This window comes from Hyaena hyaena, unplaced genomic scaffold (genome assembly GCF_003009895.1).
Source record: "Hyaena hyaena isolate Hyena2069 unplaced genomic scaffold, ASM300989v1 scaffold_286, whole genome shotgun sequence".
Taxonomy (NCBI): domain Eukaryota; kingdom Metazoa; phylum Chordata; class Mammalia; order Carnivora; family Hyaenidae; genus Hyaena; species Hyaena hyaena.
Window position 1 is genome coordinate 1203775 of NW_024080918.1, and position 14972 is coordinate 1218746.

Below are 14972 nucleotides of genomic sequence, written 5' to 3' on the forward strand. Positions count from 1 at the left end.
ATTTGCAACTATCTTTTCCCATTCCGTTGGTTGCCTATTAATTTTCTGGGTTGTTTCCTTGGCTGTGCAGAAGCTTTTAATCTTGATGAGGTCCCAACAATTTATTTTTGCTCTTGATTCCCTTGCTTTTGGGGATGTGTCAAGTAAGAAGTTGCTGCGGTGGAGGTCAAGGAGGTTGTTTCCTGCTTTCTCCTCTAGGGTGTTGATAGTTTCCTGTCTCACGTTCAGGTCCTTTATCCATTTGGAGTTTATTTTTGTGCATGGTGTGAGAAAATGATCTAGTTTCATTCTTAATGTTTACTTTTGAGAGAGAGAGAGAGACAGAACATAGGCCAGGGAAGGGCAGGGGCAGAGAGAGGCAGACACAGAGTCCAAAGCAGGCTCCAGGCTCTGAGCTTGTCAGCATAGAGCCCAACTTGGGGCCTGAACCCACGAACTGTGAAATCAAGACTTGAGCTGAAGTCAGAGAATCAACCAGCTGAGCCACCCAGGTGCCCCCACACCTTGTCTGCTGTTATGTAGTTCACATCCTAGTTGGTCAGTTGGAATAATTACTGTCTTATTGTAATGTAGTCTCATGGTGACTTGGTAGAAAGGTGAGTTACCTGTGTGTGTGTTAGCTCATATACTGTGTTTTCCCTTCTCTCTTACAATAAAGGCAGCAGGGTGTAACAGTTAAATGTGTTGGACTACTTGGGTTTGAGTCTTGGCTTCGTCACATTCTAGTTGTGTGACCTTGAGCAAGAAAACACTCTGGGTCTCAGTTTTGTTATCTGTAATGGGGTGGAGGGTGTAACTATTTGGGCTATTGTGAGATTAAGTGAGTCATTATATTAAAATGCTTTAAATTTTTCCTAGTACATGGTTTATGCATAATAAGTTGTTACTGTTGTTAGGGATACGTGGGTGGCTCATTGGGTTGTGTGTCCGACTCTTGGTTTTGGCTTAGTTCATAATCTCAGAGTTTGTGAGTTCAGACCCCACATCAGGCTTTTTGCACTGACAGTATGAAAAGCCTGCTTGGGATTCTCTCTGTCTTCCCCTTCTGCGCTCGCTCTCTCTCAAAATAAATAGATAAACTTAAGGAAAAATAGTTAATGTTGTTAGAATTAGGTAGAATTTCATTTGCTAAACATATGGTTGTGAAGACAATGTGTGCACATTGATATAATAATGTAAAGAGGAAATTTTGATATGAATAGCTGTACTCAACTCCATATAAGATCCCATGAGAAATGTAAACAACATAGTCAATAGACTAAAAATTCTCTAAAGGTCATCTAATTCAACCTCCTTATTTTGCAGAAGTGAATACTGAAAACCAGAGAAATGATGACCAGCTCAGGGCTACTCAGTAAATGACAGAAGTGGCCCGGAGAACCTTAGCCCCTGACAGCTGGCCTAGTGCTCTTTCAGTATCCCCTGCAGCTTCCTGAAATGACACTGCCCTGAGACAAACTAACAGTTCACTTGGGGGCCATGACCCGAACAGATGAAAACTTTAACGGTGCAAGTCGGTGCATAATGAAATCTCAGATGGTGGGGCCTATCTCCAAGTATATTCCTTATGTAACTTCATAAACTGCTCTCCTGAAGCAGAGAAAGACATCTTACTGCTTGAGTCATAGAAGATTGATAGAGTAAGAGCATTCTTTTTTGAAAAGAATCTTAATAGTTTTAAATCAATGTCAATCTGTTTTCCCTCCTTTCTCCTACCAAGTTGAGATTATAACGGAACCAGAGGGACACTCCCTTTTGCTGAGTGTGCCAGTACTGTGTCTTCACTCTTCACAGCAGTTGTGGGGATGGGATGGTCTTCCCTGATGAGCCAGCGCCCCACGGTTATGCTCCAGCAAAGCAGGGCACCACTGGAAGACTGTGTCACCCTTGCTCACTTGTATGTGTGAACGGGTGGGAGAGGTGCTAGAAATGTAATTGCTTGTTGGAAAGAGTGTATCATTTGTCTAAGTTGATATTTACACTAAAGGGTAGGGTGCTACCATCTGGGATTGAGGTGGGTGTACTTCCACATAGGTTATCTCATTAATTGTGCATGAATCCACTGCCTTTAAAGATATTACAGAATAACCCGTGCTCCTAAAACACTCCAGCTATATCACAGTGTCCTAGTGAAGAAGTGAATGGAGGTAGGGTCCATCCCTCCCTACACCCAGCCCTTTCATCCCACAGGATTGTTGTGTTAGTAACAGTTTGTAACTTTTCTAGACCTCTCTCCTAAAGTTAGGTAGTATTTATATAGTTTGATTTAATTAAACATGGTGATCATACTGTTCTTTTTTTTTTTTTTAATGTTTTATTTATTTCTAGGAGAGAGAGAGACAGCGTGAGCAGGGGAGGGTCAGAGAGAGAAGGAGTCACACACTGAAACAGACTCCAGGCTCTGAGCTGGCAGTCAGCACAGAGCCCGATGCGGGGCTCGAACCCATGAACCGCAAGATCATGACCTAAGTGAAAGTTGGACGCTTAACCGACTAAGCCACCCAGGCGCCCCAAGTGATCGTACTATTCTTATTATACATAATTTTTTTTATGCTGTACATGCAGATGTGCTTAATAATCCCAAAGTAGCGCATCTTTTGGCTAAACTATTTGTATTGGCTTTTAACTGCTTCTTGATGGACATTTAGGTTGTCTCCAGTTCGCTGCCATTATGTTCTGCTTGCCCCTTTGTATGATGGGATCTGTAGTCAAAGAAGCCTATTTACAGATGGCAAATTTTTGTACAATGCTACATTGCCATCTGAAACTACAAACTACTGACCTTTGCTAAAGTTCTGTTTCCCTTACGTAACTGATTATCTGAGTAGCTGTAGGACTTTAGTATAATTTGTAACTGGGTTTTGCCCAACAGAGCTGCTTGCTTTCGTTTATTAAGATACCGCTGACTCATTGATTAATCTGGAAATAAGTATTTTACATTTTTTGTTACTTATGCCATTCTACTATTAATTTTGGTGTTTGAGAGTGACACAATTCATGCCCATTACTGCTGCTTATCACTGTAATTGCCTTTTAAAAACATAGATTTTTTTTTCCTCATTGTAGAAAAACACATTCACTTACAGAAAATTTGGGAGACCCAAAAAACTAAAGATTACCCATAATATCTGTGTGTGTAAATGAAAGGGATAAAGACCCTTGCCCCTCTCTTTTCTACTCACAAGTTGGTCTTGTTTTCTAGTTTTATCTATATGTATATACTCATATAGTTTTGGGAGTTTTTTAAAGACCAAATAAGGTCATGTTAGATCATTGTTCTGCAACTTTTTTTTTTATCAGCAAAATATAAAAAATTTCCAAGTTAGTAAAGTATCTCATAATAGTTAACATTTACTGGGCACTTACCAGGTACCACATGCATAAACTTTTAATAAGGTCATTAAATAAGATTTAAAACTAAATATGGTATTTACCCATATGATAATCCTTTGAGACTAAAGACTTTTTATACTCTTCTTTTGCAAATGAGGAAAATGAAGTTCAGAGATTTCTGTCCAGGGCCACTTAGTTTGTGGGGAGTGGAACTGGGATTTGAAACCTGGTCTGGCTTTGGATCCTGTGCTCTTAACCATTATACCATACTGTTACTCACACTGCAGCAACAGTTGGTTCAAGGGTGTGTGTAAGTTTAAAATACAGCATGTTTAAAATATAGTAGCTCCTCCTGGCATTACTAAGAGGGTGGCTTTCTAATGGCGGATTCTGGCTTGGAGCTTTACCAAGATTGTATCTCTCAACCCAAAGGGATATGCATGAAATATTTTACCATAATTTGTGTCTTCACACTATTTTGTGCAGTCCTTGCCCAGTTGGAGATGTGGGTTAATGAGTGATGGCCTTTAATAATTGTAAGGAGTATTGCTTCCTGAGCCTTTTATCCGCTAAAGCAGCAGCATGTGTTGGTTAAGAGAATGGGCTCCGGAGCCTGGGGGTCGGGGGAGTGGGTGGGTAGCCTTTCTGTGCCTTAATTTCCTTACCTGTGAAAAAGAAATTATATTATAGGATTGTTGTGAGAATTGACATTGTATATGTAAAGCATTTAGAACATCACCTGGCATATGTTTGTTAAATCAGTTCCCTAGCTATTAGGTACGCTGTGCTTAGTTTTAGTTCTTCGCCTATTACCTCATTAAATGCCCACAACCACCCTCCAAAAAGAGAGTGCTACCCCATTTTCCAGGTGAGGAAACCAGCTGGGAGAGACTTGGTCAGGATGTGATCCTCGTCTGTCCGGCTTAGGCTCGTGAAGCTTGCCCTGTTTGCACAGTACTCCTCAACTGTCGGGCTTCCTCGTAGCCACACACTCAACAAAAGTGATGGTAAGGGCATGCCACAGTTGGAGCTTCAGCCATTCAGATAGCTATTCAAACTTAAGTTATGAGGAATTTGTTTCTATGGAAAATTTTTATGCTTTTAAATTATGCTGCTCAGATGAATTAGATTTGAAATTTGTAAAATACAGACTTTCTAAGAAGTTGAATTTAGTGTGTTTCTACACTGATACTCAAACCTGAATGGTTTTGTGTAAGGTAGCAAAAGTATTTATAATGGAATTAAAATCTGTAGTCTTCTTTGGAACAAAATTATAGATAGTATTAGTTTTTAAAGCAATCATAATACATTTGTTTTTTGAGAGTAATAACATCTATTTAAAATGTGCTGATAGGGGCGCCTGGGTGGCTTAGTCGGTTAAGCGTCTGACTTTCGCTTAGGTCATGATCTCGCGGTTCGTGGGTTCGGGCCCCGCGTCGGGCTCTGTGCTGACTGCCAGCTCGGAGCCTGGAGCCTGTTTCAGTCTGTGACTCCCTCTTTCTCTGACCCTCCCCTGCTCACACTGTCTCTCTCTCTCTCTCCTAGAAATAAAATATTTTTAAAAAAATGTGCTGATAACTGAATTTTTAATTTTTATGGGTGAATTTATAAGGTAAGACCAGTATGTGAAGACATAGTTTTAACAGTTTTCTTAACCTGACAATTTGGTAACTCTAACTTTGTGAGATTTTAGCAAAGACTTTAGTGAGCTGTTTGTAACAAACCCTGTGCAATGTTTAGAAGTCTAGATGGGATAGTGTTACTACATTCCTGTAATGAAAAGCCATTATCTTCTGACACTTGATGGAAGTTTTAGAATTCTGATTAGGTAGGCAGTTGCACCTTCTCAAGTTCAAATTTCAAGTGAACTTGAAAAGACCACTTAAAATGTACTGTGTGAGGGAAATCTTGTAATCAGGATACTATTTAGTTTCTGCTGAGCCCTTTTTCAGTTAGTAGTTGGGTGAGAGATTTGGGGGATGAAGAGAGTAATACTTTTCTCTAAAGGACTCACATCTTTTGTGTCTTTTCCATTGCTATTTTCCTTTGCTTGCCAGAATGAACATGTTAATTTATCATTGGTTATTGAGTATTGTTCTGTCTGTTAAGAGTAGTGGAGGGAATACAGAAATTAAAATGTATGGTACATGAGAGTCTGGCTAGGAATGATGCCACAAATTACTAAGTATACAAAGTACCTAGAGAGTAGAGTTTTGTGAGCTGTGTGGAGGTGATGATAGTGATTGTTCTGGGCTTTGAAGAAGCGTTAGTTTCGGGTGAGATGAGAGACGAAGGCATAGGTGGAGCACAAAGGCTGGAAGTGAGTGGGCCATATGTGGGATGCGGTTCATTTTATAAACATTTATTGAGTACCTGCTTTGTTTCAGGCACTGTTTGATAACAAAGATCCCCACTCTGTAGGAAAGTTCATACATAACTTCCTGTAGAAGTTCATAAACTAGTGGCAGGAGGCAGCCACCTATAGTAAGATGGACTGATTAATTGTACTACAGGATGACATTTTCATAAAGCTGATTGTTGCACTTGTATATGATGTCACTTTAGTTATGTTTCAGCTTGAGACCTGTAAATTATGGGAGGGACTCAAAATGTATGCATATTGTTTTTAAACTTGTATTATATACTGCTGCATAACAATTTACTCCAGAACTTCGCAGCTTAAAATGACAAACATTTATTTCCCAATATCTGTCCCAGGAATCTGAGTGCAGTTTGTCTGGGTGCCTCTGGCTTAGGATCTCTCGCTAGGCTGCTGTGAAGATGTTGGCCAAGGTGGCAGTCATCAAGGTTTGACAGGGGGAGGATCTGCTTCTAAACTCACTCCTGTGAATCTAGGCAGCCTTCAGGTCTTCACTGGTTATTGGCTGGAGACATTGAGACATCAGCTCCTTGCCACATTGGCCTCTGCTCACAACATGACAGAAAGAGGGACCCAAAAGGCAGTGGGTGATAAATGATCCCATACAGAAGCCACAGCCTTTTTATAACCTAAATATGGAAGAGAAATCTTGTCATCTCTTGGTGTATTCTATTTGTTGGAAGCTAGCCACTAAACCCAGCCCACATTTAAGGAGCAGGGGCACGCAAAGGTGTGCACACCAGGAAGCAGGGATAACTAGGAGTCATATTAGAGGTTGCCTACTCCCAAATTTTACACGTGACTAGCGTATATTGAGACCCCCAGAGTCTTTTGTATAGAAGGAAGAGCAATAACCAGCCAAGGAACTTTTCTGATGGAAACAAAACAAAACAACAGCAACAAAAAGCAATGTGCGTAATTAAGCAGAACCACAAATGTTTTTGCTAAACGTCTACAAACTTTTGGTTTTGATGTTGTCTTAATATTTACTCTAGAATACAAAATGGTAAAGTGAGTGATTCCACCCTCGTTAAACTTTCTATAGAACTAAACTCATTTCTGAGAATTGTTTTAAACCTTTTGAAAGCAAGGTATTTCTAAATGAGAAAGAAGCTGTTTGTGGCATAGCAGAGGTTTAACAGTATACCTCAATTTAGATAGTAGATATGTTCCTTTAAGGATTATGCTCTGAGTGGAATGATATCAGGTGAACTATGGGACTCATTCTCTTTTAAGAAATTTGATGGAAATCTTTTTTATTCTATTCTACTTTTAACTCTTATCTTTTTATATATAGAGGTTTATGTGTACAGCATAGAAAGGTTACCTGTGTGATGGAGTGAAAAGAGCAGTTTTGAAGACAGACTTGTGTCCAGGCTTCACAACCAACCTGAAATGTGGCCTCAGGCAATCCTGTTGGCTTCTCTGAGCCCAAGTTTTCTATCTATAATACAGACAGATATATATGAAAGAAAATGCTTTGACATGAAGAATGATAAATTTATGAAACTTACTGAAATCTTCATTTTTCAGAAAGGACACAGTTAATTTCAGATGTCTCACTATTTCCCAATTTTCTGTTAGGATTCTAACCTAGAAAATGCCACTAGACAATTCTTAATTGCGTAATCATTTTACCCAGGAAAGACTAGAGTACCCGTGCTTATTTATACCCAAAATATGGCATTGGTGCTTTGGCAACATATGAGGGAAGCCAAAGTAGTTCTTCAGAAAAGAGTAAGGTAACATTTTTACAGAAACGACTGCAATTTTGCTACAATTAGTAAGATTTTTTTGTTATGTGGACTGACTTATTGGAATGTACTTTGAGAAATATTTGGAATCAAGAAAGTTTATTAGATGCCTATGTATGTTACCCACCAGCAGGGAATAAAACTCTCTGATGTAGAGAATAGGAATTTTTATAGGTTACTTTATAGATTTTTTTCTTTAATTTATTTCAAGGTTATTCCTCAACAATCTTAGATGAGTGAAAGGACTTTTACAATATGGTTAAGTTATTTAGTCTTTAAGATTTGCTCATAAAATTCACTCATTAATTTGACCTGTCTTGGAATCTAGGCAGCTTCCCCAACCAACGGTATATATAAAGAAGTGGGGGTTATAGCTTACTTGAATCTGAAATGATTTACTGGAGACTTTCCCCCTTTCTCCTTCTATAATGAATCTATAATAACAATGCTAGTATAATCAAGTTTATTCTTATGTGACTTGTCATGGGGGCTCATGGTTCACTATGTAATGATTTGCTATGACTTGAATAATTTATTATGTGAACTTTGTTGTGTGTTTCAGCATTTGGCTTTCATGGAGTCCTTCTTGGCTGCCTTTAAAGCTTTCAGAGTTGAAATACTTGTAATGGTGTTAGGTTTATGCAAAGCAGAGATATTCCTGTTAGCTTTTTTTTTCTTTTGAAATTAATATTGATTTTTTAATAATATCTTTATAAAAATAGTTTGTAATCTTAAACAAAGAAATTTAGCTATGGTTGAGCTAGAATAGAATAACTTGCTTAAATTAGTTTCTTGGTTTGGGGATGTATATTGATTAATAGTCTGGTTGGGTAACTCTTCTTTTATTACAAGCCTCTTGGTGTATAATTTGGTGCATCATTGAACAGAAGAGAATACATAGAAACTTTTAGATTGCGTGAAGTATATGAGTTGGTTAAGTTCTTTTTCTGGTAGAGCTTCAAAGTGGAGTTTTGGTTTTCATTGTGAACATTTAACTAGACCTGAATATTTCACAGTCAGTTGTTTCTTGTTATTTTAATTAACAAATCCACTGTCCAAACATGTAGACCCAGGAGAGCTAAATTCACAAAGAAAGAATAACTGACTTAAATTACAATTTTAAAGAATGGATGTGTAGCAAACATTTTGGTGTTTGATCTTTCTGTAAGAAGAGAAAAGGAATTTAAGGTAGTATTGTGTCTTATTAAAAAAAAAAAAGAACAGGAAGGTCTTGGAAATATGCCTATTTTCTTCTGATCTGATGCCTCCCCTCAACGTAATGATTATGAGGAATTAATCCACTGACTAATATGTTTTTATGAGGATATCTGTCTCCAAATTTTCTCAGGATTTGTGTTCAACTTTTATTAAAAGCATCAGTGCCTTTTGTTACAGATTGTGGAATCCCGTGTTTTATATCAAGCAGTCAGATCTGTGTCCAGATGATGGTGATGATGATGGCGATGATGACAACTGATAGTAATTATGTGTGTCCCATATGCCGGGTTGTGTGCTAAGTACTTCTTTATGTGCATGAGCTCACTTAATGCTCAGAGGAAACCATGAAGTAAGCCATTATTATGGCATTTTATCAGTGAGGAAACTAGGGCTTAGAGAGGTTAAATAACTTACCCAAAGCAGAGCTAGGCTGGAGTAGATGGGTTTATTGTCCCTTGGATCCTGTTTTGTTTATGGCTACTAGCTCTGAAAGCAGAAAGTGAAATCGTTGTCGTTCTTGGTGCAGACCTTTATCCTGTTTATCCTATTGCCAAAGGCACCCATTTAAGGACAGGGAGAAGTGCAAAATAGTTCATGGTGCATAAGGCACATGAGTAGAAAAATAGAAAAAATTGGTGCTGGATTGGGTAACAACCACCTATATGTGTGTGACATTGTAACATGTAATACAGCACATAACATCATTTGGATTAGTATATATTATAGGCTGCTATTATGGCCTAGGAATCATCTTTGATTTCTCTTTTGCACATATTTCATTCCATCTTCCAAGTCGTGAAGATTCTATCTCCAAAACACATCCTTAATTTATCTACCTGTGTCTATTTCTGTTTGAGCTGTAGTGTAGAACTGTCTTCTTGCCTGAACTCTTCCCGAAGCCTCATATCTCCCAGCCTCCGTTATTGCCCACCTATAATATATTCAGGGGGTAGACTAGCTTAAGTGATCTTTTTGACACTGATAGTAATCTCTTCAAAGCCTAGAGAAGATCCCATTGTTTTACGGCCTGAATGTCTTCCGTGGCTGGCTTTTCATTGCCACTTAGAGAAAATCCAGCTTCCTACCATCTGTCCTTATGTACTTCAAAGATACTGGCCTTCTTTATGGTTTTCATACTTACCAAGTTCATTTCCTCTACCTGGGCTGCTGCAGCCCAGGAGCATCTTGTGGCTGACTGCAAATCATTTAGGTCTCAGTTTAACTGTCAGCATTTCGATGCAGCCGTCCCTGATGAATCTAGATTTCTCCACTCCAGGACTCTCACGTTACTGTGCTTGGCTTTCTTTATAGTTCTTACCACTCTCTGACTGTGAGGTTAATTTATTGCCTAGTTATCTATTTCTACGCCCACTAGAATGTGAACTTGAGAGCAGGGCTTCCCCTGTGCCTAGAAAAGGGTGTCTGACACATATTAGCAAAATTAAAAATATTATTGAATGAGTGAAAATTTTCATCTCACTTCTGTATTACATTATGAATATTTCCACAATCTTAAATACTCAGAACAGATTGTGAGCTCTTGGTTTCATAGGCCAGATCTGGCCTAAAAACACATTTTATTTGGCTTATTAAAAAATGTTTGAAGTATAACTTACATCCAATAAAGCACGGATCTTAAGTGTATAACTTGAAGGATTATACTAATGTGCATACTTGTTCAGTCCCTCTCGGATCACCATGTAAAAGGCTCTTTCACATCTTCCAGCTACTCCCCCTTCCCACAGGTACCTTGCATGATTTTTTTAATTAGCTTCTAACATTAGGAGATTTCACAAAATTTCGTTAGAATTTTTTATGGTGGAGAGATATTTATTTCTTCCATTTTTCTTTATAAAAAAAGTGGAAATATGACGGTAGGCTGAAAATGTTATATGAAGGGTTCTTATACTTAGTCCACTTCATTCATATATATTTCGGGCCTTTTGTGTATTTGTTAGCCACCCTAACGCCACATAGTTGTGTTTAAAGGTGTTCTGTTGTATAAATGTGTCATTTATGTAACCAGTCTCCTGTGGAACATACAAGCTATTTCTGATTTCAAGAACAACTTGTAGACGAATCTTTGTACAAATCTTTTTTAGTTTCAAGTTTTTATTTTAATTCCAGTTAACATACAGTGTAGAATTGGTTTCAGGTTTAGAATTCAGTGATTCATCAGTTAAAATGCAATGCTCAGTGCTCATTACAAAAAGTGCCCTCATTAATGTCCATTACCCATCTAGCCCATCCCCTCCATCACCCCTCAGTGTGTTCTCTGTAGTTAAGAGTCTTTTTTTCCTGGTTTGCCTCTCTTTTCTCCCCCCATGTTCACCTGTTTTGTTTCTTAAGTTCCACATAAAAAATATGGAATGTTTCATGAATGTGTCATCCTTGTGCAGGGGCCATGCTAATCTCTGTATTGTTCCAATTTTAGTATATGTGCTGTTGAAATGAACATAAGTCATTATTAGGGTAAAACTTCACAGTTCATATTTCTAGGTCAAAATGTATTTTCAGGATTTGGTACATATTGCCAAATTGCTGGGAGTTGTACAAAGTTGTACTTTGCGGCCAACAGTGTATGGGAGTATGCTATTTTCTACATCTTTGCCACCATCAGGAATTGCAATTAAAAAGAATTTTTTTTGCTAACATAGTTTAAGTAAAAGTAAAAAAATGAGCTGCCACCACAGAGCCTGATGCAGGGCTCGAGCTCACAAACCAAGAGATCATGACCTGAGCTGAAATCAGATGCTTAACCAACTGAGCCACCCAGGTGCTCCTCTGTATTCCTGATTCTTAAACACACATACACACATGTGCACACATGCACACAGATTATCATTCTGCTCTACCACAGGAGTGCGGGAGTAATAATTCAAAATCCTTCTTTTTACACATTGATTTTATATTTGCTTTTATTTTTAGTTAAATGCTATTATTTTATAATTTGCTTTTTAAGGAGATGCCTACATAGAAGAGTGACAGCAGCTGGACTGCATGTTTCACTGCTGAACTGGCTCCTCAGGTATCCTGGCTCTGGTGACTGCTATGGGAGAGTGGATGACTGTTACAGATCCAGATCTGTCTTCAGGTACCGGAGTCTAAAATAAGTGTCAACTAAAGCAGCAGTTGTAAAGGTGGATTTTTAAATGAAACTGTAAAATGATTACCACAAATATTGAAGAGGTGACTAGAGAGAGACATAAATAGTTGTAAAATATCTAAATTTTTATCTTCAGAAAAACTATCTGAGAAAGCTAAGAATAGCTTTAATATTGCCATAATCAGTGCCATAATTAGTGGGGTTAAATGCCTTTGATGGATGATGGGTTTGATTATTACTATTTTTGAGAGAAACATTTATGCATTTGAAATAAATTTATTGTCTACTTCAATATGCTTTGATTTATTCCTTTAATATATAACATTCGACATAGGTGGGTTTTGTCTGTTATTTTTGTAAATCTGAATTACTGTAAACTAAGAATATATTGTACCTTGACATGCGTACTAAGGGCATTTTATAGTTGTATCTCTTTGAAGAGAAAAAAGGTACAGTTGACTCTTGAACAACATGGATTTGGGCTGTGTGGGTCTGTTTATCAAGAATGTTTTTCAGTAAATGTACCATGCTGCATGTGTATTTTATCTTCCTTATGATTTTCTTAATAACATTTTCTTTTCTCTAGCTTGCTTTATTATAAGAATACAGTATACCATCCATGTAACATACAAAATATGTATTTATCAACAGTAGGCTATTAGTAGTTAAATTTTGGGTGAATTAGAATTTAGATACAGATTTTTCAACTGAATGGGAAGTCAGTGCAGTGTTCAAGGGTCAATTTTGTATAATTTTCATACAAAAATAACTGAATTTTAAAGTATTTTAAAATATTTATATAATTCAACATCTTTGGTAATGGAGATAGTTTGGTTTGCATGTGTTTTATGAATTGTTTAAGTAAATACCTTTTATTCTTTCAGAAAGCAAAAATATCTGTCAATATACCTCAGAAACAAAGATGTCTCCATCAAGTTTATACTCACAGCAAGTGCTATGTTCTTCAATACCTTTATCAAAAAATGTGCACAGTTTTTTCAGTGCCTTCTGCACAGAAGAGAATATTGAACAAAGTATTTCATATCTTGATCAGGTAAAAAAAAATTTTTGTGAGAAGAATAGCAGAAGTCATGTTACATAATAGAACGTATCAAAGTTATGAGAAAAACACTTGTCTAGCCCAACTATGTTGTTCTGTATTGGCCTGGGACTTAGAACACACTAGAAATGCAGAGAACCACGGCGATCATCTAGTCTGGATACATGGTAAATGCTTTTGTCAGGAGCAGGTTGGCCTCCACATCACCCTAGGGGCTCTTCCACATGGAGTCTCCCCCTTATTGTACTGATGCGGAAACCCGAGTGCCTTGCCCCAGAATACAGGCAGTTGCAGAGCAGAGGCTAAAAGAGCCCAGTTCTCGCTGTTCTTTGTCCTTTGGGATATTTACAGTTTTCTTAACTCAGGGTAGTTTTTATAATTTTTCAGAAAATGTTTCTTTTTTTTTTGTTCCTATACTAAGTTGTCTGGTAACCAACTTTGAGGAAAACATTTTCTCCTACCAGGAATTGACTACTTTCGGTTTTCCTTCATTATATGAAGAATCCAAAGGTAAAGACACAAAGAGAGAATTAAATATAGTTGCCGTTTTAAATTGTATGAATGAGCTACTTGTGCTTCAGCGGAAGAACCTTCTAGCTCAGGAAAATGTAGAAACACAGAATCTGAAACTGGGAAGTGATATGGACCATCTACAGAACTGCTATGCAAAACTTAAGGTAGAAATTGCATGTCAACCTGTATTTCAATAAGGCAAATGTCTCATAAGCTAAGCCAGGTGATAATAGTGTTTTCTCTTTAATATTTTTAGGTCTCTGTATATCCTGTAGTGCCTACGCATGAGAGATTATTTTGATGGGAGAGCTGTGGTGGGTGGGAGGGGGTAGTTGGTATATCCACCAAGGTTATTAAAAAGGCTATGGGTTGTGGATAGTACTTTAATTTTAATCAGAGAACTTATGGAAGGTCTTATGAATTAGACTGACTCAGAGTTCTAAGCCTAAGGAGGCAGTAACTTTTTAAATCTGGATAAACTTGGCTGAGTAGTTTTTAAGTAGTTAGTGAATAATTGTGCAATGATATTGGTAATTGGGGGCTGTTTAGCCTTTTCCTTAGGGAGTGGTCACTTATTGGGACAGCCCAGGGGACAGCCTAGAGAGTTTTCCAGGAAATCTTCTAATTTAGTGTTTGACCTGGGCCAAAATCAGGTATTCCTTTCTGGACAGAAATGTGTGTTCAGTGGCAAAAGTCGCTGATCTTTGCTAGCATACGATTCATTCAGTTTGTTGAGCACAATTTATTGAGTATTTTTGTGTGCTAGGCTCAGTGGGTTTCACAGAGGAGTGAACCCCGATCTCTGCTCTCAAGGAGATTGTAGTCTAGTGGAAAGAGATACATTAAACTACGATTATTTGCATCATTAATTGTTCTTGGAAGTAAAGGGAGGCTTCGCAGAGACTTAACACTTGACCTCAGATATGAGGAAAAAATAGAAATTTGCTAATGTTTGGAAAAGACATTCTAGGCAGAGGATGTAACCTGTTTAAAGCTTAGAGGTATGAGAGAGCATTTTACTTTCAGGAGCAGATAGTAGTGCTGTAGGGGCTGAAGTATATGATTATGATGAAGAGTGATAGGTGAGGCTGGGACCCCGGTGTCAGATGACGTGAGAGCATTGTGCGGGAGCCCGAAGGCGCCAAGGAATATAAGCAGGAGAAGGCATCGTGGGCATCATGCAAATACCAGTCTGGCGGTAGGGTGGAAAAATTATGGGAGAGGTGTAAGATTTGTATTTGGAGTGGAACTGGGAGCCTAGAAGGCATGGTGGAAAGGACAGCTGTTAGCAGGTCTTAACAGCTGCCAAGGCCAGAAAGGTTTTGGACTTGAACTAAGGTACTGCCAGTAGAGATAATAAAAGGGAGATAATTAAGGAAATTTAGGTAAATGGGTAGAATATTATGAAAAATTGAATTTGAGGAATAAGAGAGTCATGAATTTAAGATACCAGCCAGGCCTCTGCCAACATTACAGAGGATGATGCTAAGATATGATGCTATGATACTGAATTGAGTGACATAGGATGGGGATATACAGATTTGCAGGGATAGTAGTGAGTTCAGGTAAAGCGTTGATAATTACTCAGAGCGAATCTGATTTGACATA

General features: G+C 38.0%; 1 protein-coding gene and 1 pseudogene across 6 annotated transcripts in view; one reads left to right on the top strand and one right to left on the bottom strand.

Annotated features, from left to right (window-relative positions):
- Positions 1-14972, top strand: part of LOC120241656 (SSX family member 2 interacting protein) — a 44981-nt gene that overhangs the window by 8834 nt on the left and 21175 nt on the right. For all 6 annotated transcript variants that reach the window (XR_005530917.1, XM_039246937.1, XM_039246940.1 and 3 more), the window contains exons 2-4: positions 11648-11779; positions 12676-12845; positions 13316-13528. Coding sequence is in view for 5 of the 6 variants with exons in the window: in XM_039246937.1 (XP_039102868.1) it covers positions 11737-11779; positions 12676-12845; positions 13316-13528 (426 nt within the window). In the remaining variant the exon portion in view is untranslated. The remainder of the gene's footprint in view (positions 1-11647; positions 11780-12675; positions 12846-13315; positions 13529-14972) is intronic.
- Positions 11044-11141, bottom strand: LOC120241667 (annotated as a pseudogene).